Source organism: Triturus cristatus, chromosome 10, assembly GCF_964204655.1.
Source record: "Triturus cristatus chromosome 10, aTriCri1.1, whole genome shotgun sequence".
NCBI classification, from domain to species: domain Eukaryota; kingdom Metazoa; phylum Chordata; class Amphibia; order Caudata; family Salamandridae; genus Triturus; species Triturus cristatus.
Genome location: NC_140593.1, coordinates 1120848308 through 1120875985, shown reverse-complemented (window position 1 = coordinate 1120875985; position 27678 = coordinate 1120848308). Strand labels below are relative to the sequence as shown.

General features: G+C 44.0%; 1 protein-coding gene across 2 annotated transcripts in view; it reads left to right on the top strand.

The window, feature by feature from the left end:
- Positions 1 to 27678, top strand: part of MSLN (mesothelin) — a 177082-nt gene that overhangs the window by 88705 nt on the left and 60699 nt on the right. For both annotated transcript variants that reach the window (XM_085629354.1, XM_085629353.1), the window contains exons 8-14: positions 6292 to 6494; positions 10684 to 10787; positions 12121 to 12236; positions 13396 to 13557; positions 14688 to 14890; positions 21578 to 21672; positions 24202 to 24332. In XM_085629354.1, the coding sequence (XP_085485480.1) occupies positions 6292 to 6494; positions 10684 to 10787; positions 12121 to 12236; positions 13396 to 13557; positions 14688 to 14890; positions 21578 to 21672; positions 24202 to 24332 (1014 nt within the window). The remainder of the gene's footprint in view (positions 1 to 6291; positions 6495 to 10683; positions 10788 to 12120; positions 12237 to 13395; positions 13558 to 14687; positions 14891 to 21577; positions 21673 to 24201; positions 24333 to 27678) is intronic.

Genomic DNA, 27678 nt, shown 5'->3' with positions numbered 1-27678 from the left:
CGAACTGCCAAGCCATGTCTTCCCTGGACCGGAATCAAGCATCCTAGGACCGGTTTCTGGCTATCAGCCATCATCAGCCAGGATAGCTTGACTCCAGTAGCGTAGTGAGCACGGGTCCCACGTCTGGGAATACCCATCCCACTTAGGGCGAAAAGCGTTACAACAAACAAATGATGGACGGAATGCTGACAATGCAGACATTCTCCCCCAGTCAACAGATCTGGGTTAAATCCATCGTTCTTTTGCCCACTACGCCACCCCAGTTTAGACATGGCCATATGCAAATCAGTCTTGACCCTGTGCCTCTTGGGAACAGTCCAGCCCGAACTGCCAAGCCATGTCTTCCCTGGACCGGAATCAAGCATCCTAGGACCGGTTTCTGGCTATCAGCCATCATCAGCCAGGATAGCTTGACTCCAGTAGCGTAGTGAGCACGGGTCCCACGTTTGGGAATACCCATCCCACTTAGGGCGAAAAGCGTTACAACAAACAAATGATGGACGGAATGCTGACAATTTAGACATTCTCCCCCAGTCAACAGATCTGGGTTAAATCCATCGTTCTTTTGCCCACTACGCCACCCCAGTTTAGACATGGCCATATGCAAATCAGTCTTGACCCTGTGCCTCTTGGGAACAGTCCAGCCCGAACTGCCAAGCCATGTCTTCCCTGGACCGGAATCAAGCATCCTAGGACCGGTTTCTGGCTATCAGCCATCATCAGCCAGGATAGCTTGACTCCAGTAGCGTAGTGAGCACGGGTCCCACGTCTGGGAATACCCATCCCACTTAGGGCGAAAAGCGTTACAACAAACAAATGATGGACGGAATGCTGACAATGCAGACATTCTCCCCCAGTCAACAGATCTGGGTTAAATCCATCGTTCTTTTGCCCACTACGCCACCCCAGTTTAGACATGGCCATATGCAAATCAGTCTTGACCCTGTGCCTCTTGGGAACAGTCCAGCCCGAACTGCCAAGCCATGTCTTCCCTGGACCGGAATCAAGCATCCTAGGACCGGTTTCTGGCTATCAGCCATCATCAGCCAGGATAGCTTGACTCCAGTAGCGTAGTGAGCACGGGTCCCACGTCTGGGAATACCCATCCCACTTAGGGCGAAAAGCGTTACAACAAACAAATGATGGACGGAATGCTGACAATGCAGACATTCTCCCCCAGTCAACAGATCTGGGTTAAATCCATCGTTCTTTTGCCCACTACGCCACCCCAGTTTAGACATGGCCATATGCAAATCAGTCTTGACCCTGTGCCTCTTGGGAACAGTCCAGCCCGAACTGCCAAGCCATGTCTTCCCTGGACCGGAATCAAGCATCCTAGGACCGGTTTCTGGCTATCAGCCATCATCAGCCAGGATAGCTTGACTCCAGTAGCGTAGTGAGCACGGGTCCCACGTCTGGGAATACCCATCCCACTTAGGGCGAAAAGCGTTACAACAAACAAATGATGGACGGAATGCTGACAATGCAGACATTCTCCCCCAGTCAACAGATCTGGGTTAAATCCATCGTTCTTTTGCCCACTACGCCACCCCAGTTTAGACATGGCCATATGCAAATCAGTCTTGACCCTGTGCCTCTTGGGAACAGTCCAGCCCGAACTGCCAAGCCATGTCTTCCCTGGACCGGAATCAAGCATCCTAGGACCGGTTTCTGGCTATCAGCCATCATCAGCCAGGATAGCTTGACTCCAGTAGCGTAGTGAGCACGGGTCCCACGTCTGGGAATACCCATCCCACTTAGGGCGAAAAGCGTTACAACAAACAAATGATGGACGGAATGCTGACAATGCAGACATTCTCCCCCAGTCAACAGATCTGGGTTAAATCCATCGTTCTTTTGCCCACTACGCCACCCCAGTTTAGACATGGCCATATGCAAATCAGTCTTGACCCTGTGCCTCTTGGGAACAGTCCAGCCCGAACTGCCAAGCCATGTCTTCCCTGGACCGGAATCAAGCATCCTAGGACCGGTTTCTGGCTATCAGCCATCATCAGCCAGGATAGCTTGACTCCAGTAGCGTAGTGAGCACGGGTCCCACGTCTGGGAATACCCATCCCACTTAGGGCGAAAAGCGTTACAACAAACAAATGATGGACGGAATGCTGACAATGCAGACATTCTCCCCCAGTCAACAGATCTGGGTTAAATCCATCGTTCTTTTGCCCACTACGCCACCCCAGTTTAGACATGGCCATATGCAAATCAGTCTTGACCCTGTGCCTCTTGGGAACAGTCCAGCCCGAACTGCCAAGCCATGTCTTCCCTGGACCGGAATCAAGCATCCTAGGACCGGTTTCTGGCTATCAGCCATCATCAGCCAGGATAGCTTGACTCCAGTAGCGTAGTGAGCACGGGTCCCACGTCTGGGAATACCCATCCCACTTAGGGCGAAAAGCGTTACAACAAACAAATGATGGACGGAATGCTGACAATGCAGACATTCTCCCCCAGTCAACAGATCTGGGTTAAATCCATCGTTCTTTTGCCCACTACGCCACCCCAGTTTAGACATGGCCATATGCAAATCAGTCTTGACCCTGTGCCTCTTGGGAACAGTCCAGCCCGAACTGCCAAGCCATGTCTTCCCTGGACCGGAATCAAGCATCCTAGGACCGGTTTCTGGCTATCAGCCATCATCAGCCAGGATAGCTTGACTCCAGTAGCGTAGTGAGCACGGGTCCCACGTCTGGGAATACCCATCCCACTTAGGGCGAAAAGCGTTACAACAAACAAATGATGGACGGAATGCTGACAATGCAGACATTCTCCCCCAGTCAACAGATCTGGGTTAAATCCATCGTTCTTTTGCCCACTACGCCACCCCAGTTTAGACATGGCCATATGCAAATCAGTCTTGACCCTGTGCCTCTTGGGAACAGTCCAGCCCGAACTGCCAAGCCATGTCTTCCCTGGACCGGAATCAAGCATCCTAGGACCGGTTTCTGGCTATCAGCCATCATCAGCCAGGATAGCTTGACTCCAGTAGCGTAGTGAGCACGGGTCCCACGTCTGGGAATACCCATCCCACTTAGGGCGAAAAGCGTTACAACAAACAAATGATGGACGGAATGCTGACAATGCAGACATTCTCCCCCAGTCAACAGATCTGGGTTAAATCCATCGTTCTTTTGCCCACTACGCCACCCCAGTTTAGACATGGCCATATGCAAATCAGTCTTGACCCTGTGCCTCTTGGGAACAGTCCAGCCCGAACTGCCAAGCCATGTCTTCCCTGGACCGGAATCAAGCATCCTAGGACCGGTTTCTGGCTATCAGCCATCATCAGCCAGGATAGCTTGACTCCAGTAGCGTAGTGAGCACGGGTCCCACGTCTGGGAATACCCATCCCACTTAGGGCGAAAAGCGTTACAACAAACAAATGATGGACGGAATGCTGACAATGCAGACATTCTCCCCCAGTCAACAGATCTGGGTTAAATCCATCGTTCTTTTGCCCACTACGCCACCCCAGTTTAGACATGGCCATATGCAAATCAGTCTTGACCCTGTGCCTCTTGGGAACAGTCCAGCCCGAACTGCCAAGCCATGTCTTCCCTGGACCGGAATCAAGCATCCTAGGACCGGTTTCTGGCTATCAGCCATCATCAGCCAGGATAGCTTGACTCCAGTAGCGTAGTGAGCACGGGTCCCACGTCTGGGAATACCCATCCCACTTAGGGCGAAAAGCGTTACAACAAACAAATGATGGACGGAATGCTGACAATGCAGACATTCTCCCCCAGTCAACAGATCTGGGTTAAATCCATCGTTCTTTTGCCCACTACGCCACCCCAGTTTAGACATGGCCATATGCAAATCAGTCTTGACCCTGTGCCTCTTGGGAACAGTCCCAGATCTCTTGACTGGGGGAGAATGTATGCATTGTCAGCATTCCGTCCATCATTTGTTTGTTGTAACGCTTTTCGCCCTAAGTGGGATGGGTATTCCCAGACGTGGGACCCGTGCTCACTACGCCACTGGAGTCAAGCTATCCTGGCTGATGACGGCTGATAGCCAGAAACCGGTCCTAGGATGCTTGATTCCGGTCCAGGGAAGACATGGCTTGGCAGTTCGGGCTGGACTGTTCCCATGAGGCACAGGGTCAAGACTGATTTGCATATGGCCATGTCTAAACTGGGGTGGTGTAGTGGGCAAAAGAACGATGGATTTAACCCAGATCTCTTGACTGGGGGAGAATGTATGCATTGTCAGCATTCCGTCCATCATTTGTTTGTTGTAACGCTTTTCGCCCTAAGTGGGATGGGTATTCCCAGACGTGGGACCCGTGCTCACTACGCCACTGGAGTCAAGCTATCCTGGCTGATGACGGCTGATAGCCAGAAACCGGTCCTAGGATGCTTGATTCCGGTCCAGGGAAGACATGGCTTGGCAGTTCGGGCTGGACTGTTCCCATGAGGCACAGGGTCAAGACTGATTTGCATATGGCCATGTCTAAACTGGGGTGGTGTAGTGGGCAAAAGAACGATGGATTTAACCCAGATCTCTTGACTGGGGGAGAATGTATGCATTGTCAGCATTCCGTCCATCATTTGTTTGTTGTAACGCTTTTCGCCCTAAGTGGGATGGGTATTCCCAGACGTGGGACCCGTGCTCACTACGCCACTGGAGTCAAGCTATCCTGGCTGATGACGGCTGATAGCCAGAAACCGGTCCTAGGATGCTTGATTCCGGTCCAGGGAAGACATGGCTTGGCAGTTCGGGCTGGACTGTTCCCATGAGGCACAGGGTCAAGACTGATTTGCATATGGCCATGTCTAAACTGGGGTGGTGTAGTGGGCAAAAGAACGATGGATTTAACCCAGATCTCTTGACTGGGGGAGAATGTATGCATTGTCAGCATTCCGTCCATCATTTGTTTGTTGTAACGCTTTTCGCCCTAAGTGGGATGGGTATTCCCAGACGTGGGACCCGTGCTCACTACGCCACTGGAGTCAAGCTATCCTGGCTGATGACGGCTGATAGCCAGAAACCGGTCCTAGGATGCTTGATTCCGGTCCAGGGAAGACATGGCTTGGCAGTTCGGGCTGGACTGTTCCCATGAGGCACAGGGTCAAGACTGATTTGCATATGGCCATGTCTAAACTGGGGTGGTGTAGTGGGCAAAAGAACGATGGATTTAACCCAGATCTCTTGACTGGGGGAGAATGTATGCATTGTCAGCATTCCGTCCATCATTTGTTTGTTGTAACGCTTTTCGCCCTAAGTGGGATGGGTATTCCCAGACGTGGGACCCGTGCTCACTACGCCACTGGAGTCAAGCTATCCTGGCTGATGACGGCTGATAGCCAGAAACCGGTCCTAGGATGCTTGATTCCGGTCCAGGGAAGACATGGCTTGGCAGTTCGGGCTGGACTGTTCCCATGAGGCACAGGGTCAAGACTGATTTGCATATGGCCATGTCTAAACTGGGGTGGTGTAGTGGGCAAAAGAACGATGGATTTAACCCAGATCTCTTGACTGGGGGAGAATGTATGCATTGTCAGCATTCCGTCCATCATTTGTTTGTTGTATCCCTAATATCAGTGGCAAAAGATTAACATCATGAATATCGTCTCCAAAAATATTACCCCATTTTCGTTAACAATAGACAATGTATATCCAATGCAGCCATATCTTAGTAAATGGCATTTAGATCATGATATGCCAGACACTATTTTTGTTATCGATATCCTGATATTGCAACCTACCCCGCTCCCTGGCAAATTATGGTGCGCTAGCCTATGACTTAATTATATGTTGATGGTGTCACAAGTGGAGAACAATTTATTTTACGAGCGCTGTAGACCTCCTATTGCATAATCAAATAATATATAGTCTATATATAACATTACTTGGACAGGAAGTTGGACTAACTTAAAGTATCTTACTTTGGTTAGTATCTGGCCCACACCACTGGTATTTAAACAGAATAATAAACGACAAGGACACAGCCCTGCTTCAGTCCTTTGTTGGTATAAATCCCATGGAGAGATGTGTACCAAGGCATAAATTTACTCACACCAATGTGTCACTAAATAAAGATGTATTTAAGAGCAAGGGAGCAGTGACCTAGATAGTTAGTATTTTATCCAGTGAGTCACTTCCTACTTGACTATTTGATGGGCATTCCAGTTTCTAAATGGATGCTCTAGACCTGGCTGTTCGATCAGTAGCGCCCCTCCCCCCCAGCGCATTGTGAGCCTCCCAGGTATGTAGTGCGCTTTACAAATGATTGATTGATTGAATGTGTGTTTCTTATATTCTGAACAGTTTTCCCAACACATACCGCAATGGAACCAATTTCTACTCAATGGAGTGTGGGCAAGAGAGGTCCAGAAAACAGATGTTACTAGCAGCTCTGCCCTAGCCGGACTCTTTCAAACAAGACTACAGCCATTCCTATCTGTCATCAACACAACCAGCTTGAAGTGCCTTCTGCAAAACAACGTGACCTGTCAGGGATTTCGCGAAGTGTGAGTATTGGCGGGAAATCAGAGAGTCTGATAGTTAAGGCCCTGAATTGCTGTTGGACAAGAAAAAGATGTGATATTTATCAAATCTGAAATATTCTGACAAAGCTGTGTTTGGAATTTTTAGGGTGCCATAAATAGCACCCAATTGCGATTATTGCCTGAAATGTGGGGCAAGTCGTGCAGAGTTTGATGCTTGCTGAACCAAACTCCGTGGCTCATTATTAACCAGGCATTTTTTCCTGGTAAATTTCAGCAGCTTTTACCTGCTGAAATTTACCAGGTGAAAAAAATAGGGTGTCTGGATCTTACTGCCCAGATCCTAATTGTGAAATGTGTGGTAATAGGGCTTACTGCATAGACCACAATCGGTCAAATCATAGCTGGTGTCTAAGAAGCATGTTTGTGTCTCTGTGTGTGGCGTGTGTGTGACATATGTATGTGTGCATATGTGTGTGTGTGTGGCGTGTGTGTGTGAGCTTATGTGTTTTTGTTGATTGTGTTATATGTCATAAGCTCAGGAAGATATGGTTTATTTCCTACCCTCCCCAGGCACTTACAAAACTTGGGTGCAAGACTGTACTGATCGCATAAATTAAATAAACCATTATCTAAATGCAAATTCATTGTTGCAAATTCATCTCAAAAGCAAAACCATGTAAAACAGGTACATGCATTGTAATGATAATTAGTGCAGAGTATAGCACAAATAAAAGAAACCTGTTAGTAGTTATAAAAACTGGTTATAACATAAGATCCCAATGTAGAACAAGGATGTTTTTAGGGAAGGACAATTCTGAATATTGAAAAGCTTTATACAATTACTAAAGGATTTTTATTTCCGCTATGAACAAAGTGTTAGGCACAGGCAAACAAAATAATCTAGAAAGTGGAGGAATTATAGACTGTCCTAAATTTGACAGACGACACTGTATGAAAACATGAATGAAAATTAGACTGGTATTTGAGAAAGTCATTGCATGAGTTAAAACTTTTTGATAGCAGTTATATAAATGAAATGAGGACCACTGTGTTGATCACTAATTAAAGTTGACATGTATAGTTTCCAGTGAAAATGTTAAATGATTTTGAATCTTGTGGAAAGTATACTCCACAAATGAACATGCCATGTTAAGAGAACATCATACAACGTAATATGTACAACAAAAAGTAATTTTTGGGAAATTTAGGCAATGAAATCACATGGGAGAAAATGGATAGTCTTAAATTCTGCATGGTTTTAAATTTGTTGGCCTTGATCCCGCAAAATCAACTGACCGCATAGAAATATAAGCTTAAAATCACTTCAATATTGTTCAATAGGGAACATCATTTAAGAAGTTATGCTGAGTATGTTTGCATTTATCATTAAGTGACATGTTTAAAGTGTGGATCTGCATGGGCTTTGCAAAAAATATAAAATTGCCCTTCAAGGATCTACTCTTGTTAGAAATGGTATTTCTGGTTGGCTATGGCTAGCGCCTAAGCCAGGCAGAAACCACCACTCTAGTCAGGGCAAGGGAGTTACATGCTGAAGATAACCCCTGCTCACCCCCTTGGTAGCTTGGCACGAGCAGTCAGGCTTAACACACACACAGCAGCAACACACTAGGCACACCACAAAAGAAACTTCACTCAAGGTTATATCAAAAATAGCCTTTGTATTATCATAAACACATTAGAATCATAATCACAAAATATACTATATAGCTCCTCAGGGCATAACATAATCGATGTGCACGTAACCCATAGTCACCCGTAGTAATTTACATGTAAGGGGTACACATATCGTGGCCCTGCGCTCATCGGGCCCTCTTAGGCCTAGGGGCAAACATCTATTCACCAAGGATCTGATAGTGGACTGTAGCTCTCCACAAACATCAATGTCATCGAACAACAGACGAGCCTGCAGCTGCCCATGATCAGGCCACTTGCTGACAGGGTGTCCTTGCCGCAATTCAAGTAGCCAAGTTTGAGCGTACCCAGGGACCCTCACCCACTGGGCCTAGTGGACCACTATGCAGGCTTAGAAAGGGTGAGCTCAGCACCACAAATGCCCTCAGTGCCTCCCTGGCCTTGGGTGCTGCAGAACCGGGATTTTCTCCGTGGGCTCACCACGGGAGCTCCACACATGCAGTTGCCTGCTACCACGCGGCGCAGCTGCAATACTCTGGCTCCATCCCCCTCACCACAAACAGGGGCAGAGCGGTTCAGGTCGCAGCCGTTCGCTGCTTAGCTGAGCGAGGTACCAGTCACCACCTACCCCACTTCCTTCTGCCTGCAAGGGAGGGACCGGCTTCTCTCCACGGAGCGAAGTCTCCGTCGGCGTTTCTCGTCCCTGCCTGCCGATTCCTGGCAGCGGCCCCGCCCACAGACAGTCTTCTGATTCTGCCTGGCTTCCGGCAGAGGAAGTCAAACGCCTCACTCTCGGGGGAGACGCAGCAGTTGGTTAAGTTCACGAGCGGGCACCCTGGATCCTCATGATCCCTTGGGGCTCCCGCAAACCGAGAGGCAGATCTCTCTCTTCAGGACCAGGCAGTTTAAGCAGCACACGGGGCCCCCCCTTTCCTCACGGGAGCCCCGTCCATAGGCAGGCACAGCCTTGCCTGACTTCCAGCTTTCCTCGATCTCGGAGCGAAGCTTCTGCTGACTCTGCACCCCCTTTCTCCTCAGGCTCCGGAAATGAGATCGGAGCACTCACCCTGCGCTTAAAAGCCAGAGCCCCATTCTAGAGCTCAAAGGGAGATGAAGAAAGAGCGCTCACCGCCTGAAGTCTGGGCAGTGTTCTTCTCATGCCGAGCGCGCTCTTTAGCCCAGTGGCAAGCAGCTCCCCAGAAAGCAGGGGGTGGAGAAATCCAATGCTCACCACACGCTAATCCCAAAAGTCCAGAGGGGCAGAGCTGGCCTCACAGGTCCTCCAGCAGAGGGGCAATCCTTCGTGGCAGTTCCTCCTGGGGCGCAGCAGTCCAGGCGGTCATAAGTAAGCATCCAGAAGCACACACTTACATGGGGTCACAGCCCCAATACTTGTACCAAATTTTTCCCTTTGTCTGCCCTGGCACAGGGCTTGGGGGAACCAGTCCCAACTGGTTCTGGGGGGTATTGGAGCACTTTGTTTACAGGGCTCCTCTTCCCCTTTGTCAGATGGGGGCTCGGTCATCAGACACTCCACAGGGGGGCGGAGCCAGCACTCACCTAGGCAGGCACAGACCTATTCAGGGTCAGGGGACTACTCCTCGCACTATTCCAAATGCAGATCCCCTATTCAACCTAGCGCCGACTCACGTTGCCCTCCCTGGAGCCACACACACCTCACCAGCCCCTGTCACTCCAGAGCCAGACATGCAATACACATCAGGCAGGCAGACACATAGCACACAGTAATGCCAACTTCTAAAAATGGCATTTCTAAAATAGTGATAATAAATCTGCTCACACCATTGTGCAGCATTTATTATCACTATTCCAAACTTACCAAACTTGACCATGCTGCACCTCTCAAATCAGGAATTACCACTGAAACACTTATCAGGGAATCCCCAATGCATTCTTATGAGACGGCAGCCTCACAGCAGGACATGTCACACACTTAAGGTACATGTCCTACCTTTTACCTACAATGCACCCTGCCCATAGTGCTAGCTAGGGCCTACCTTCGGGGTGCCTGACATGCAGTAAAAGGGGGGTCACAGACGTGGCACTCACTTTAGGTGTCACGTCACCGCGGCAGTAACACTGCGCGCACAGGTCCTGCAATGGCAGAGGCCTGAGACAGGTTTGAAAGGCTACTTTGGTGGATGGCGCAATCAGCACTGCAAACGCACCAGTAGCATTTAATTTACCGGCCCCGGGTATCTGAGATACCACTTTACAAGGGACTGGCAGGTAAATTAAATATGCCAAACAAGTGTAGACCAATGTTACCATGTTTACCACAGAGAGCACAACCACTTTACACTGGACAGCAGTGCTAAAGGGCCCAGAGTCCTAGAACTACCAACACCATGTCAGAAAAAAAAGGCTAGGAGGAAGGCAAAAAGTTCAGGGATGACCCTGCAAAAAGGGCCAAGTCCAACAACTCTGTTGGTTTCCCTGTTCTCTGTACAGTAGATTACTGCATGTATAATCTGAAGGAAATGTGTTGTTCTCATAAGTACTTTTGTTTTTGCTGTTTTTTTCCAACTCTGAATAGTTTGAAAGGATTAAACACGAAGCATGATCAGATGGCCAACCACACACAGTATGATATTTGCACCAATATCGTCTTCTTCTTAAGGCTGAAGCGGAACACCACAGGTGAGAAGGGCTTCCCCCGTCTGCTTCTAAGATCTGCACAGAGTGAGAGGGTGAGAGGGGACAGAAGAGCCTTTGTTTGATGACCATTGTAGGTCAGACAGGAGAGAGATCATTAATCCAATTTCAAGATCTAGTGAGATAATATGTAAACCGGTCTGCACAAATATATTAGTATATGGAATTATTTCAGCATAAACTGATATGAAATTTAATTGGATCCACTTAAATGGTACAAAAACAGCTCAGTAAAATAAGAACTTTATCTTGCCAATGACCTCCATACATGATCGACTCCAAGTCTATCCTCATCTCCACAGCCTCCTACTCGCAGGTTCTTCTTTTGACACTTCCCATTTTCCGCCCTTTGAACTCTCTCTGCACTGTTGCTCCTTAATCTGATTCTAATGTTTCTGAAATTTGAACTCTTGCTTTCCCTCCTGCTTCCCTATCCTTTTCATAGGTGTTTTAATACGTTTCACGCATCTGTTTGTTATATTCCTCAGTGCAGTTTGATCTCCTATCCAGTATGCTGGATTTTCATGAGTGTCTTTGACTGTTGTGTCTTTAATAAATTATTGATGTTTATTGCACTTAGACGCTGCATCTTTGGTACATGTTGTGCATTATACACAATACATGAATAAATAATGATGTTCTAATTATCCTCAAAAAAGTTCTTATTGCTTTATTAATTCTACTCTCTCTTCAACAGTGCAACACTTGGCTCAGTATGTCAAGTTGGAGTTTCTACTCTGTAAAACTGGCCTAAAACTGTTGCCAGCCATGAATGGTAGAATATATTAGTACATTTCTTTATAAGAAGGTATTATTTTAAAATGGTTCAATTAGAAATTAATTGATTGTATCCTATAGTAACACATCGAATTGTGACATACTATTTTATTTGCTCCTTTTATAGGCCATGATTATTTTTAGGACCTTTATGCTGGCCATTAAAAAATTTTTTTGATGCTGCACAAAAGTGTTTTTTTACAGAGTTTTATGTAGCGCGAACTTGACCTGAATCGGGTATCAGGGCGTTTTACATAGCACCAGTTGCATTACATGAGGACACATTCATTTTTTGTTAGGCGCGGGGAGATTAAGTGATTTGCCCAGAATCACAGGTCTTTGTGACCTTTTGCATCTATGTTTGTCTTACTTTAATGCCTCTTTATAGCGCCATGGGCAAATTGACTCCACTACCAGTCGTTGCAATGCCTCTATCAGGAGGCTCTCCAATATTCTGCTTCATCCGTAAAAGTCTGCTCGCGTTGCTTTCTATTGAAAAACATCTGGATCACAAAATCAAACCTTTTTTATTTGTGTTTAGGTTCTGCCTGCTCCGAGGGAGGCAACAGCAGTGTTTGGCTAAAGGAAAGCTTTGGGCAATTCTCAAGTTGTGTCCATATACAAGATTTATTGGCTCTCAACAAGAACTTGACCGTGGTGAGTAAATAAATGAACACTTTTCTGGACTGTGAGGAACTAGGTGAGGCCATGCGGTCTACACAGGAGAGGCAGTTTTTGTGTGTGTGTAAGATATGGAGGAAAAGGGTATGGGACAGAGAACACTAGGTACTCTTCAGTGACTCTCAGTGACCACAGCAAATTTAGAAAGGCAATTGCTCACTCAGCCTTGGAGGTGTCATGGCGTCAGTTTTCATGTGTGATTTTTATTTAATCTTATAGGAAGTCCATAGAAAGAGCTTGTGCCACTGAAGAAATTAAGGACACCATGTACAATGATTCCATTTATGGAACTGCAAATTGCGTCAATTAATAGTCGCGATTAGCGATTCCTTAAATGGAACGCACAAAAAGGATTTATTAGAAGTGGTGGCAATTTGCGCATTGACCTTTAAAAAATCCATTGGTATTTTGAGAACCGACCTAAGTATTAGTAGGTTTCTTCTCAAAATAACGATTTGTAGTGGATTGCAATTCGACATACCTCATTAATATGCATGAGTTAGGTTGTACACTCTGACCTACTACGATTGGCTGCATTCACAGGCATGTTTGTGATTGCTTTTAAATAAAACAATACATATTTTTTTAATGCAGCCTGTTTTTCGTAAAAGGGGATGTGTTTAAAAAAGAAAAAGAAAAAGGACACAACATTTTTTTATGAGCAGGCAGTGATCTCATGGACCATAGAAAAATGTTTTTGGGAACATTCACAGGGGGGAAGGGGTCCTCTGGCACCCCTTCTCATTTGCGAATGGCTTACCACCTCCTTTGAGGAGGTCTTAACATATTCATGTTTTGCGGCCGGATTTCAGTCGCAAAACATAAATACATCCCTAAAGGAATCAGCCTTTGTAAAGGACGCCCTTACCAAGCCCCTTCCAAATACTGATTCAGTAACCCAATTAGCAATTCGGTAAGATTTAGTAACATATTACCAAATTGCTAATTGAATTTGGTAAATTTAAAAATGCCATTTTGTGGTTGGAAGGCTTTGATTTTACGAATCAGAGCTTTACCCACCATTAAACGGCATGAGACATGAGGGATGTAGTCAACAAAGAAATGCAATGACTGGGTTTGCATCTATACCCGTTAACAACCTGTGGCATTTACTACTTGTCTATTGTCTTTTCAGGATGACATCTTGCCTTACCTCTCAGTACAACAGCTGGTAACCTTCACCGTGGATTCGGGGGCCTTGAATGACACAAAGCTTATGGGTAGTATCGTCAACCAGCTTCAGACCCCGATAGACATGGAGCTATACCGGGCTGGACTGCAGGCTGCCTTGATGGGGGTAAGTTATCAATACTTACAGATCTTTAGCGGGCCTTCTAGAGGTCACTGAAGTGGAGATTCAAAGAGAAAGGCACCCTGTCTCTAGAAATAGAGACTTCTTGTTGACTTAAAATAGTGCTTTTCAAACAAGTCTTCCTGTCTTATTTGCTGATACCTCTAACAAAACTGGGATTAAGGTGGTTAATATACTACAAAACCTGAAGGTTCTTCCTTGAAAGGCAGACGAACGAATTCTGAATTGCATCTAGAATTCTCAGATACCTAAAAACATTGCTCTTGACTTAAGTTCTTGACAAAATAATTAACAACATTTAAAAAAGTTTTGTAAGGTAAAAAAATGTACTTACTCTTTCTGTTGTAGGCACAAATTTAACAGAATTGAAAGTCAACAAAATGTTATTTAATTCAGCGTTCTTCGAATTACATGTTTCTGAAATTGTCTAGTATATCTTTATGAGGGTTAAAATTACTTATTGCCATTTTTATTTATCGAGTTCCAAAAGAGAAGACAGGCATAAGTATGTTTTTTCACCACATAATACAATCAGTTACGAGGTTCATTTGGTTTACCACAATGGCAGGACCTCCTACCAATGTGGATAGTAAAATACAAAATAAAAGAACTATGGCCAGATCAAACCCTCATGCGTCACGAACAACTGAGGATTTTAGAATATCTGACATGAATATTTATGATAACCTTTACACTGAATGGTTGTGAACTTATGTAAAATGATTGTGTTTTCTTTAAAGTGCAAAAGCAGAAAATGCCAAACTTATCCAAATTCACCAAGATATAATTTATTTACTATTGGGGTAAAATAATTCCTAGATCAGAGCAAAATATTTAATCACAAATCAATATATGCCAAATAGTGAGTCATCTACAAGATCCTTTTCATAATACTGTTTGTTTAGATGTGTGTAACCTATCTGAGACTTGCATTTAACATAGACAGCTTTTGTTATTTTAAAATGGTAATAAATTTGAAGACCTTACTACTACCCACCTGAAGTAACATCATTCAAAGTATTGTCCACAGTAGATCATTGCATGATCTTTAACCAGAGGCCAAACACTCATTTTACTCTTTATCCTATTTTATTTTTTTTTGTCACTTTTTGCAGACCAACCGCACACTCAGCCCGGAGGTTGAGGCCTTGCTGAATAACAGAAGCGCCCAAATTCTTTCCACTCAATTTCCTTTCTATGGTCCTTCAAACTGGACCGATCTGTTCCGCGGCCAATGGAATATGGTGACCAACAATGTCAGTGCATCACATCTCTCCTTGATTCCCAGAAACATCACCTGTGAATCATATCAAGCAATGTGAGTGTCTTTTCGAATTTAAACCATGCTGTTTATGGTTGTAAGTTCTAGTAAATATATTAAAACATTTATGATGGATGTTCTGTTGGACATTCCCTACTGTAGGTTTACACCAATTTTCTAGAATATGTTTCTGACTTCTTGGGAATTCACAAACCCTTCCAGGAATACTCTTATGGAACTATGGTTGTTGTTGTATTTCAGGAGTGCTCCTGGAATTGTTTTTGAATGTTATTCATGTATCATTACTAATTATACCGATGTATATTCGCTCATGTTTGTGAAAACCACGTGATCCAATGTACTCATGTATATTTTCTCATATTTATGAATACTCACGGGTCTGTAGGTATTCACAAAGTTTACCTGCCATTCCAGCCCAAGAAGACCTTCTCCCTCACTCTTGAAGCAGTTTAACTCGCACATAATATTACACAATAAGGGTGTGATATTACTACTGAGTAAGCAGATACAAAACACAACATTTCACTTGCCCACCTACGTTGAACTGAGTAGCACAAATGGCTTTGTGAATAGAGCCTTCAATGTCCCTACTTGTAACCAGCAATCATCTTCCACAAGTGAACCGGGTTAGATAGCCATGAGTTAAAGTTTGTTTAAGAGTTTGGGCACATTCTGTTGATTCTCAAAGGTATCTTAAGAGACTTTGGGAGCACCCTGAGATGTACCTTAGCCTTCAACACCCTTGTTGAAGACCTTTGAAGAGAAATACATGTTCTCTTCCAATACAGAAGATCTCCATCTAAATATGAAATGGTGAATCTTTGCTACTGTGGTGGTTTTTATTATTTTGCTCTGTGAGCCATACACAATTTATTATTTTGCTCTATGAGTGAGCAAAATACTTAGTGGGTTAGTGGAATGTGTTATAAAGGAGGGCATGTGAATATGTGCATAGCAATTTAGAGCCAGTTGTCTTAATTAATTATTTATTCCCTGCTCTTCATACAATATGTTTTTCAGTTTTAAAGGTCAAAGGTTCCTTAGGACCTCAAACCTCTGGATTCGGTTTGATTTTGGGACAGCTCTAAGGACCACATGTATGAAATAAGTATATCGCGATTACCAAATAGCTATTTTTACTGAATCGCTACTTGGTTATCTCAAAATGCAACGTATGCAGGAATCACTAAAGATTTTGCAACTCCTTAATATTACCTAATAGCGATTCGGTAAATAGCAAATCCCTATTAGATAATACTACTCCATTCGTTCCTATGGGCCTAGGTGCAAATGGTTTTGCATTGGCTAATTTGTGATGACCTAATTGATAATCATAACTTAGCTAATGTCAAAGCCAAGGGTGCTAGGGGGCCTAACGCTCCCCTGAAGCACCCCAAAAAAAGAAAATGTGCACATGAAAAGCATACACATGCCTTAGGGGCATGTCTGTGCTACAGGGCACTTTGAAAAATGCTGTTTGTACATGGTTACCATCAACTTCAAGTTGTTGGTAATAGCGTTTCCTAAATGCACAGTTCACATTTTGGAAAGGCTTCTTATGTGTGCATTAGGGATTCGCAAATTGTGATTTCCTGTTTGCATTTGCAATTTAGGTAATTGCTAAAGATCGCGATTACCTGAATTGAGAATCCCAAAGTATTTCATACATTCAGAAAGGCCATTTTGCATTTGCAAACGGGCGAATTTAACGATTCGCACCATTTGCGAATACAAAATACTTTGACACATGTGGCCCTATGCTCCTTGTTGTTAAAAGGTTTCCAAATATGTTACCAGCTGGTACAAGAGGGCAATGAAAAAGTTGTCAATATCATTGGTTGGGTACTTTAGGAATATAAAATTTGTTTTAAACTTGGTTTTAAAGATGTGTGGTTATATGCTTCTTGTGCCCTGTTACAAGTGACCAGTTAATACTTGTCTCCTCTGATACCACAGCACAGGGATCAAAATGATACATTTTGCTGGAATTACCGCTTTTTTCTACAGCTAAATTTAATCAGGTTAAATCTGCGGACTTTTACCAGGAAAATATGCCTTTTAAATTCCCATACATGCAGAATTTGGTGAAAAAAGCATGGATTCCACACACCATTCCCTGTTTTCAGTGGGTGACCTCAAATTAAAGGTAATTGTTGCACCTAGTACATTACGAACCCTGAGATATCGGATTTAACCTGATACGATAATTACCTCAACCTACTCTGGGTCACTCATAACAAGGGTCATACTGAGTCCCATGCATTGTCCTAGGATATATAAGATTAGATGTTCACAAAGTTTTTCTTTGAACAGTGCATTAGCCACAGCTCACCGATAATGTCATGACAGCATTGGTAGCTTTTCTGCATGCAACACAATACCAGAATGTCATGGTGAACACCACCATGACTCAAAAAGTCAGCAAGAGCTATGGTGGGATATGGAGAACATCATTTACTCCCCATGGTTTCCTTTTGTGTTTTTATTTTAGTCTTTATTCTAGTTCACTTTCATCAATAATAAATTAAACAATTTAAATCCGCTATATGCCGGATTGATGGGTAGCCTAAACAAGACTATACAGGTCCTCATTAGGATGTTTAGGGTACTCCTCCACAAATGTGGCAGAGTATCGTGTATGACAAACTGGTAGTCTGTGTCCGCTCTGTTACAGTCTCATGGACTGTCATATTTCTGTTGATTGTTCATCCACTGGCTCCGCCCACTGAAATCATCCACTGATAGCCCAATGGGCTTGTGGCCATTAGTGTAAATACATCCGACCATCTGCCTTATTTAGAGTAGACGATCTCATGGGCTACTTTCCTGTTCACGACTGCCATGGAAAGTCTGATGGTCTTGAACAGAAAATAAGAAAAATGAACCCCACACTCTGGGAGAAAACTCCCTAGGTCCCTAGTATTTTGTTGTACCACTTTGGTAGTTTGTTTTTGTAAAATCCAAAATTTGCTGAGAGGCTGCATGAAACGTGGCGGCAGCTCTGCAAACTGTTAGTGTCTTCAGCTGAGGTGATGTGTCAATGGCTTCTTTGAGGGCACAGAAACTCCACCAGAGTGTTGGAGATCTCTAAATAGGGTGCGCAGTGGTCCACCAGGGTGGCGGAGGTAATGACGTCCGTCACCCTGGAGGACGGAAGCTGCTCAAGAAACTCCAAATGAAGCCTTAGTCTCGTGTCTGCCTATAGATCAGTGCTAGGCGTAATGATTAATTTGTGTCTATTTTATGACATCATGATTTGCAATTCGATCCCAAACATCACCATCACGCAGAATTGAGCCAGTGGTTCACTACAAGACGTGATGATGATCTGAAACGCAGAATGAAAAGCATCAAAGCTTATTATGGAATGCCCAATCCCTCCTCTAAATAACAGGGTTATTTGTTTACTTTTTATTTATCAGAACGTATTAGTTGAACCCTGCTCTCTCGCGATTCAGGACCCTTGATGGGTCCCAACCCTCAAAAGAGAAGAGCAAAAGAAATGTACATGTTGTTATGACAAGTACCTCCCTTTCCAGGACCAGAGCATCCCAAGGAAGCCCTCCTCTGGGAAAACAGAGAGTCTTGAGCTGGATAGGTTGGTAGATAAATTAATGTAGGCTAAACAAAAATAATAATAAGCTGCAAGGATCATAATATGGTTTATTAATTTATGATGTTTTAGTTATTAAAAGAAATTTATTTTATGTTAACATGTTTCTTTCCTATCTCAAAAGACTATTCTGGTACCCTTACCTCATGATAACATAAAATTCAAAAGCAACATCAGGTTGAACTAAATTGAATGACACAATTAAATAAAAATGTTACAACATTTTGGCCATCTTTGCTGTGAGTTAGAGCCCTGCACTTGACCAGTAGAGACCAGGTAGGGTGGCACATGCGAGGCTAAAGAGCTAATGTACTCAGAGCAATCCAATATGCAATAGTTAATAATTTTACTACTAAAAAGTTAATAAGGAAAAGGCAAAGCTGGGCAAATAATAGATAAAGAAATGTCAAGAGTTCACTGAGCTAGTATTAGGCAAGGGCAGTCAGCAAGAGATTTTGTGAGGCAAAGAGAAAACAGTAACCAAGTAATGCAATAGGAAAAAGTCAATATTTCTATAGGCCGAAGTCATATGGTCAGGAAATAATCCAGTGCATGAGAGGCTGGAGTTCTGCCTGGAATCACATAGTCACAATATTGGTGTTCTGCCACTATTCGAATAGGGAAATACATAGAGGAGAGCAAATACTACAGAAATCAAATCAAATCAAAACGAGCTTTATTCGATTCTAGGCATATAAAATCATAAAAGCAAACAGTTTAAAACATTTAATCTTGCTTCTAAAAAATACATAGGTAAACATGAATAAGTACAACATGCATAAAAACAGTTCATTTAGCTATAACTATCTCTGATACATGAAAATACAGAGTGTTCGATAACTATACTAATAATATTCCCTCGAAGGTCTAAACATTTAGGAATTTCCTTGCTCTCAATATACTTTTTAGGAAATCCACCATGGTACCAATGCAACAGAACTCAACAAGTTTTACCATGAAACCAAAACACTTACCTGGTTCGCCCGCTTATTATGGACCAGCACCTTTTTATATCTCTAGGTTTATTTTTTTAACAAATATTGTGCATATGTTGAGTACTTTATATGGCCTTTAAATAATTTTAGCCTCTATTGTGTGGTACGGTTAACTTCCTATGCAATAATTCCCCTAGGGAACAATTTGGATTCAGAATGCCACCTTTATGTTTTTTACGCAGTATTGTCATCCCATCATTATGCTCCCTCTGGCTTACCATATTTTTATTATGATAATCTTAGCCACAAATCGCACCACCACTTATATAACATATATAATACATTACATGTTATAATAACAACAACTAAGAACCACAGTTACACCCAGGGTCTGGCCCGGGGAGGGAACTCGAGGCGTTAGGGCACTAGAGAACGGTCAGCCTCCAACCAAAGCTATGAACCACAGAAAGGACCGTCCCTAGTTGTTCACAACTAGGGACGGTCCTTTCTGTGGTTCATAATAACAACAACTACCAAACTGCCTCATTTACTCCTCCAAGGGACGGTCCTCGAGCAGCACCGCTGCCCACTAGACAGATAAACAGCCTGCTCTTCTAACTTGCATCGCACCACTTTCTCACCAGTCCATAAGATGAGAGCCTCTTCCCTGCTTTGTTTGCGAATATAAATAAAATGTTTTAAATGTGAAACAAGTGGCGTTCACACTGCAAGGGGCCGATTACGATCTTGGACGGAAAGTCTCTGACCCAGATCGTCGGTTTCACTTCCAACCGCCTGATTATAATTTAGGCGGTTGGAAGTAAAACTGATCGGTCATTCCGGCTGGCTTCCCACGGGGCCAGAGACCTGCCCGTAATCCATATGGATGGTGTTTTACGCCGTCCGGATGACGATGCTCAGTTTTCATGCTGGGCTTTCCAACATGGAAAACCTATCGGAGAGCAAGTTAGGGAGCCCGTAGCAGGGCCTCCTTCTGTTTGTGGCCTCCGGTTGGGGGCCGAGTGGGCACCTATGGGGCCCCCTGTTGATCTCTAAATCGTGTGGCAGGCACCGTGAGGTGCGTGCCAAGCGGTGCAAAGATGAACATAACCTCCCATTTCCCTATAGGAGCTTGTGCTATGGGCACTTTACGGCTGTAGCACATGTTTCCGTAGGGAAATGTGAGCATGTGACCGGCAATGTGCCGTCGCATCATGATCAGGCGGTCGGGAGCGCCGAACAGTTTTCAGTCGGTCCAGTTTCCGCGACAGTGTCGGGCTGACGCAAGTCCCCCCAACATTGTAATGAGTGTGGTGATGGTGGTGCCTCATCAGTTTTATTAGTCTGTATGAAACAGTTTATCCTTATGCACCACTCTTTATTTTTCCAACTGCCTTAGTAAAGCTTGACAGGTTACTGGCCAGAGCGAAACACGTGTCAGATTAATGGCTACCTGAATAAAAACAAAGACGTTATAACTTGAGTCAATCTGTACAAGATAATTATACTTTCTAACACTTCATATAGTGTGCTGGACTGCTCCGGATGTTTGTTTGTCAGTAAAAAACACTGGGTTGTTTGATAAACCCTAAAGAGCAGAATCTATCTCCTCATCCCGCAGTCTTTTTCCCAGCAGGGAATCACAACGCGGTTGTTACAACGACTGCGTTGTGAGTCCGCATACCATTACTCCGCAAGTCGGAACAACGACTTGCGGAGGGGGGCACTGGATGTTGGAATAGTGTAATTTACTATTCCAACTCCACACTGTGCGGACACTAGGGAAGGTGTTGGATTTTAATTCCAACACCATCCCACCCCCTCCGCAAGTTGTTGTTCCGACTTGCGGAGTAATAGTATGCGGAATCACAACGCGGTCGTTGTAACGACCACGTTGTGATTCCCTGTGGGGACAAAGTTTCGCAGTAAACGTTGTTTACCAAAGAGCATTATATAGCACCAAACCAATATCAGATTTAAATCCACATAACTCCAGAATAATGCTAAGAATCCTCCCCTGCACATAAAATAGTAATCCCTAATGAGGAGAGTCTATATTTTCCGTTCCTACCTCCTGAGCTGGAAACCTCCACTTGAACGTCTGCTCTGCTTCCTCTGCTATGTTGGGGACCTAGGACCCTAACTAACTAACTTTGTTTCATGTTTGTCTGACAGTGTCAAAGTTGTGAATGCCGATTATGCTAATCTCACCCTTGAGAAACGGACCACGTTTTATGAAGCTGTGATCAAACCCTACCTCTCGCAGGATGGTAAGGATGAGGCGAGACTTTTGTTACTGTGATACAGAAATGTGCTGAACTTAAATGATTGTTAGAGGGCTCGGTGAAATGGGGGAGAGAGGCCATGTTCACAAAAGAACTGTTTAAATCTAAAGCCGTAGTTAATTAAATTGCAAATGTTTTCGAATTTTCAAACAATTATGGGAGGTTGCGATAGTTGAAGCATGACAAGAATAATCATATGTGTATTTACACTTTATGAACAAGGGGAGTAGTCAGAAAATTAAAATGCCCCCCACTTTGAACTAGTAAGTCCAACCCATCCGAGAACAGTTTTGTTCACCCTTGTATCTATCTATCTGTCTAGTCTTCCTCACACCCATCCATTCACCCATTTTCCATCCATTAATTCAGCAGTCCATCCTTTCACCATTCAATCCATCCACCTATTCACACATTCATCCCTTCACCCACTCAGCCACCATTTGTTTTCCATCCATCCATGCTTGATTATTCTGTCTATCCATTCTTTCACCATTCCATCATCTAATGACCATTCTGTTCACTCATTAATCCATTCACCCACCCATATGAATCCGTTCATTCTTTTATCCAGACATCCTTTCACCCATCCTTTCAAGCATCTTTGGGCCCTTCTGTCCAGGCATCCTTTCTCCCTCCTTCCATGACACCTGCTTTCATTTGAACTTTTCACCCCCCACCTTCCTTCCACTCTTCCTTTTCACATATTTTTAAGGTATACCACCCTACATAGTTTACCTGCAGTGTACCGATTGGAGAATTGTAGCAGCAAGGGGAAAACAAGTGTGCTAAATTAAGTCACACCTTAAATGGTTTATCCCACTTCAATCAATCAATCATGGGTTTGTTAAGCGCGACTACTCACTCGTAAGGGTATCAAGGTGCTGGGGGGGAGGAGGCGCAAGGTCCTGTCCATCAAGGAGGAGTCCCGCAGCTGAACATTTTCCAGTAATATTTATTAAATATTAAAGAGAGCCGCCCCAAGAGCCGAGCAAGGCAAAAGGCAACTTCAACTGACATCGAGCCCAGGCGCAGCTAGGCAACTACTCACATTCCAGATGACATAGAGCCATTCTGCTGAATCCTCAGACTATATGACATCACCACACTATTGAATAGCCATGTTTTGAGGTCCCTCGTGAAGTTGGGGAGTGATGTAGTCTGTCTGTGGTGGAGTGAGAGGGAGTTCCAGGCTCTGGCCGCGAGAAAGGAGAAGGAGCGGCCTCCCAATCTGGACTTCCTGGTGTGAGGGACCACGCTGTAGGAGAACTGGGCCGATCGTAGGGTCCTTTGGGGTGTGTGGAATGTGAGTCGGCTATTCAGGTATGCTGGTTTGGTGTTGTGGAGGGCTTTGTTTGCATGGGTGAGAGTCTTGAATGTGATTCTTGCCTCGATGGTGAGCCAGTGGAGTGTGCGCAGGTGCTGGGTGATGTGGCAGTGCTGTGGCAGGTTGAGGATTAGTCTGGCAGCGGTGTTATGGATGTTTTGAAGTTTGCGGGAGAGGTTTTTGTTGATTCCGGGGTAGAGTGCGTTGTCGTAGCCAAGTCTGCTGGTGATGAGGGCATGTGTGACGGTCTTTCTGTGTTTGAGGGGGATCCATTTGAAGGTCTTGCGTAGGAGGCGGAGGGTGTGAAAGCAGGAGGATGCAACAGAGTTGATCTGGCGGTCCATTTTGAGTTCGAAGTCTATGATGATTCCGTGGTTGCATGCGTGGTCCGTGGGGGTGGGCGGGCTTCCGAGGGCGGGGGGCCACCAGGTGTCGTTGCAGGCATCGGGGTGTGGGCCCATGATAAGTACTTCTGTTTTGTCCATGTTGAGTTAATATATTAAGAGAAGCACAATACTTGTTTCTTAGCCGATAACAGTCAAATTTGTTTTATTGACAGCTGGGAATTCAAGGTAAAAGCAACATATTGCAAATCCTCTGTCTCCTTTTATCATACATGAGTTCACTATTCTTGAGTGCGGAAGTCACCCAGCGCCACACTGGGGAACCAAAAGCAACCCTGGCAAAAATGCTCAAACAGCCCTGCACCCTTTGGGTGCAATTTTAACTTTACTTGCCATGCTCCCACTAATTTCACTTGAAAGTGCCTTTTAAAAAGACACCCTTTATCCACATTTAAGACCACATGACGCCCCAATCACATGATCACAGTTAGCTATGGTGGTGGGTGGCTGGAAAATGCTGGGGGTTCCTGTGGTGTTTCCTTCTGGCAATACAAAATCAAAAACATTTAAGACCACATGACGCCCCAATCACATGATCACAGTTCGCCATGGTGGTGGGTGGCTGGAAAATGCTGGGGGTTCCTGTGGTGTTTCCTTCCGGCAATACAAAATCAAAAACAGAAATATGTATAATGTAAGGCAAATAATTCCAAAAATTGGTCTTCGAATGTAAAACAAAAGCATTGTGAGCCCATGCCCTAAAGGTCGAACTGATCTATGTTCTGTAGCACCAGGAGAATCATTGACTCTTGTCTTTGCCCACGCTCTGGCGTGGTGGTTTTGCAGGTTTCAAGCCAAGGTGCCTCAACGTGTCGGGCTCTCCCCAAAACTCCTTCAACTGGTTTGTGACGTCCATGGGATCGTTCCTGACATGTGCCAGCGTGGAAGACTTGGCTCTCTTTGCCAACGAGACTGATGTAAGTGCAGCCCGCAGTAGCAAAGTAATTGCCCTCAATGAGACGATAGAGTCACTTGGCTTCATCTGAAGAACATTAACATCGTTAAAAAGTAAAGGGAACATTAATCATTGTTTTCTTCTGCAGATAACTGATAAAGTGTGAGGAAGTAGAGGAGAAGAAAATAGAAAAAAAACCTTACACTTCATGACAGACTTAGGGCCCGATTTAGAGTTTCGCGGAGAGGGTACTCAGACACAATGGCGACAGAGTACCCTCTCAGCCAAACTGAAGGTCCGCCCACCTCGTTTAGTGTGAGGTGGACCTTTAGTAGGTCTCCCCTTTCCAAGGGTACCTCTCCCAAAACAATAAGTGCTTAGGGGGCTGAGATATGCAATGGGTACAGATTTAATGAAAGTAAGATGATCCCATTGTCCCGTTTTACTTTCACTTTCCTGTATTGACGTCAGCACCCCTGGTGCGCTGAACATCATTACAGAAATAAAAACAATCAGGCTGCTCAGGAAGCTCTTCCCAAGCAGCCTGATGTAAAAAAAAAAAAAAGTATTTCCTCTGGTGCAGAGCACCAGAGGAGCCTTTATATACCTTTATATACCTCCCCAGTGTTGGCCAGTGGCAGACACATGCATTTAAAAAGTTAATGTGCAACTGCCGCTCACAACATTATTCTCAGACTCCAGATTTAGGCCATAGGGGGGATATAGTTGTAATGCATGCATGAATCACCAGCAGGGTCTTTTGCAGGAGTGTCCCATGTTGGGTCTGGAGGGGGGGCCTTGATTCATGCCAGATATTTAGGATATCCACAGAATATATGGTTACAAATAATGAATTTAAATGGAGTTCTTACATTTAGTCTACGTTTATCATGAAAATCCGGCATGGACCTGTTTCACCGGGACCTAGGTTAGAAACCCCTAATCGACAGAGTTACAAGAAACCTCAACCGGAGAAGACCACGCAGCCATCATGTTTCATATTTGCCATCAATTGTTTTTGCACCATGTGAGCTCCATTTTTAAGCAATGACTAGCCTATCTAGTAGCTTAGGTGCAGTTTAGCTTAAAAACCCCTGAAAGCTGGGGTCCACTTTATGTAAACTGAACGGTCCATGAAGATTACTTTTTTGTGGTGTTTTTCGCCAAGATAGATATTTAATTGTGTTGTTTGAGATGAAAGAGTGGCCATACAGCACATTCACTGAAGGTTGTGCAAGTGAGGCCAACTCAATTATCTGCTGAGGGAGGAGCAGAATGCTGCCCACACAGAATGGCCTGGTTGGTGCACCTCAACGCTGGCCTTTGAAGAAGGATCTTTGAGCACAAATGAATGATCCTGCATCATGGAGCATGTTCACACTTGTGAGAACACTCCTACCTCTTCCAAAGCTTGTGGGTGTGTAGGCAGAGGTTCAAAATGCATTGATTGTGGCTGGGGATGAACCTGCATTCATAAATGTAGGTGCAGACTGCAAGACTGTCCCCTTGTGCACCTACTAGGATTGTGCTTTGTATAATACCATGCATGACACCAATTTGAGGGTGTGGCTGACACTCTCTACTCACATCCCCAGTATATAATACAACTCTAAGAGTCTGATGCTCACATCATGTGCATAAATGTCTTTCGGAGCATATAGTAGTGCAGAACCATTGCACATTTCAGGAGGCAATTACCTCCCCCCTTCTTATATGAGGAGACATAAAGGATGACCTACAGGATTCCTCAAAGAGGTGAGTGCATATTTAGAAAGACATACAAAGCCAATAAGGTATCAAGCTTAGAACAAGGATAAAATACCACTTCGTCTCATACAAAATTAAAAACACTTGGTATCTGACATGGTGTTGCCATTGATCTAACGTGGACAGGATATTAGTTTGAACATCAGTAAATTGAACATGGCTCGGTACCTGGATGATGTAAAAAGTGCATCTGTGGGTTGATGATAGGTGCACCAATCTGAGGAGCTGCAGTTTAGAGTGGCCAATTGAAAACTGAGTGGTGTTCAATCTGGTCATTGGGATAAGGGGTCAAAGGCGAGAATAAGGATGTATAAAAGAAAAAGTTATATTTTTGTGGTCTATTTCTTGTAAATAGTCAGCACAAACTAACAGCATTAAGTCTAAAAGAAACTTTCTAAAAACATCTCAATGGCAAAAATATTTTTTAAGGGTTGAAGCTAAAAACGCATTATTTGCAGTCATGATGAAGACATCCAAAATTACTATAACACAGTGTTGAAGCCAAATTTTCATTAAAACAGTAACAAGGTTTTGGTACAAATGAATAGAAACCAAAACGAGTATCTATGGGTAGGATCCAAATTCCATTCACCAGTCTAAAACCAACAGGTGACATAGTTTAAACGGAAATCCCAAGGATCTGCCATGAGAGTTCACGCCTGAATTAGTGTCCAACTCACATGAAAATGTACTACAGATCAGTAGTACAACAAATACCACTCACTACATTAACAATATAAATTGCTGTTCTAAGAATCCTCACCCTGTTTCTAGCTGAGCAAGACGTCACTGGGAAGATGTGCACTGCATTAGATCTTGAACTTTGCATGGAGTTTTATCACACTATTTCAAGAGTGACAATATCAACAACAAACATTTATATCCATTACATGGCCTATGACTATATCATCAAGGGTATTATATAATTACTATTACTATTCTTAACTCCACATCCACTTACCAGGACTTACCTTGTGTTGTAGTGGTAGGTTTATGTACTGAAGGCAATTCTTTTTTCATGCAGTATATTGCATACAATATAGTGATGGTGTACCTTGTATGGTCTTCAGACCAACCTATCTGGTGCTTACCTCCCCAGAAACCTGGCTCCTCCTTAGCATGATTTCCATACGCATTCATCAACCAGATTCTCTTCTCGACCTATGGTTAATTGATTTTTTTTTTTCATATTGGTAAAGCACACTCACTATCTTTATGTGGGTTTCTTGGTGCTGAAGGATGCATAACACCTACCCAACTGAGCAGGTCATTAACAAGGAAAAAGAACATTAACAGAAAAAAAGTAGATCTTGTTGGCTCATCTAAAATACAGTTTGCCTCAAATGGATGGAAGATAGCTCCAAAGCTTAGCACCAAGGACACTGAAAGAGAGACCACCCTACAGGACTAAGGATTAGCACAAGGCACTGTGGAAAGGTCCTGAATCTATACCTGAGTTGTAGCTTCAGCAAAGACTAAACAATAAGGTTTTCTCTGTGAGAGAGCCAAGTGCCAAAAAGTTAGCCATGTCAAGGGACAGTGAGAGAGGTTCACGTGGGTCTACGAACTGAGTTATTTCAAATATGCAATACCCTATGTCC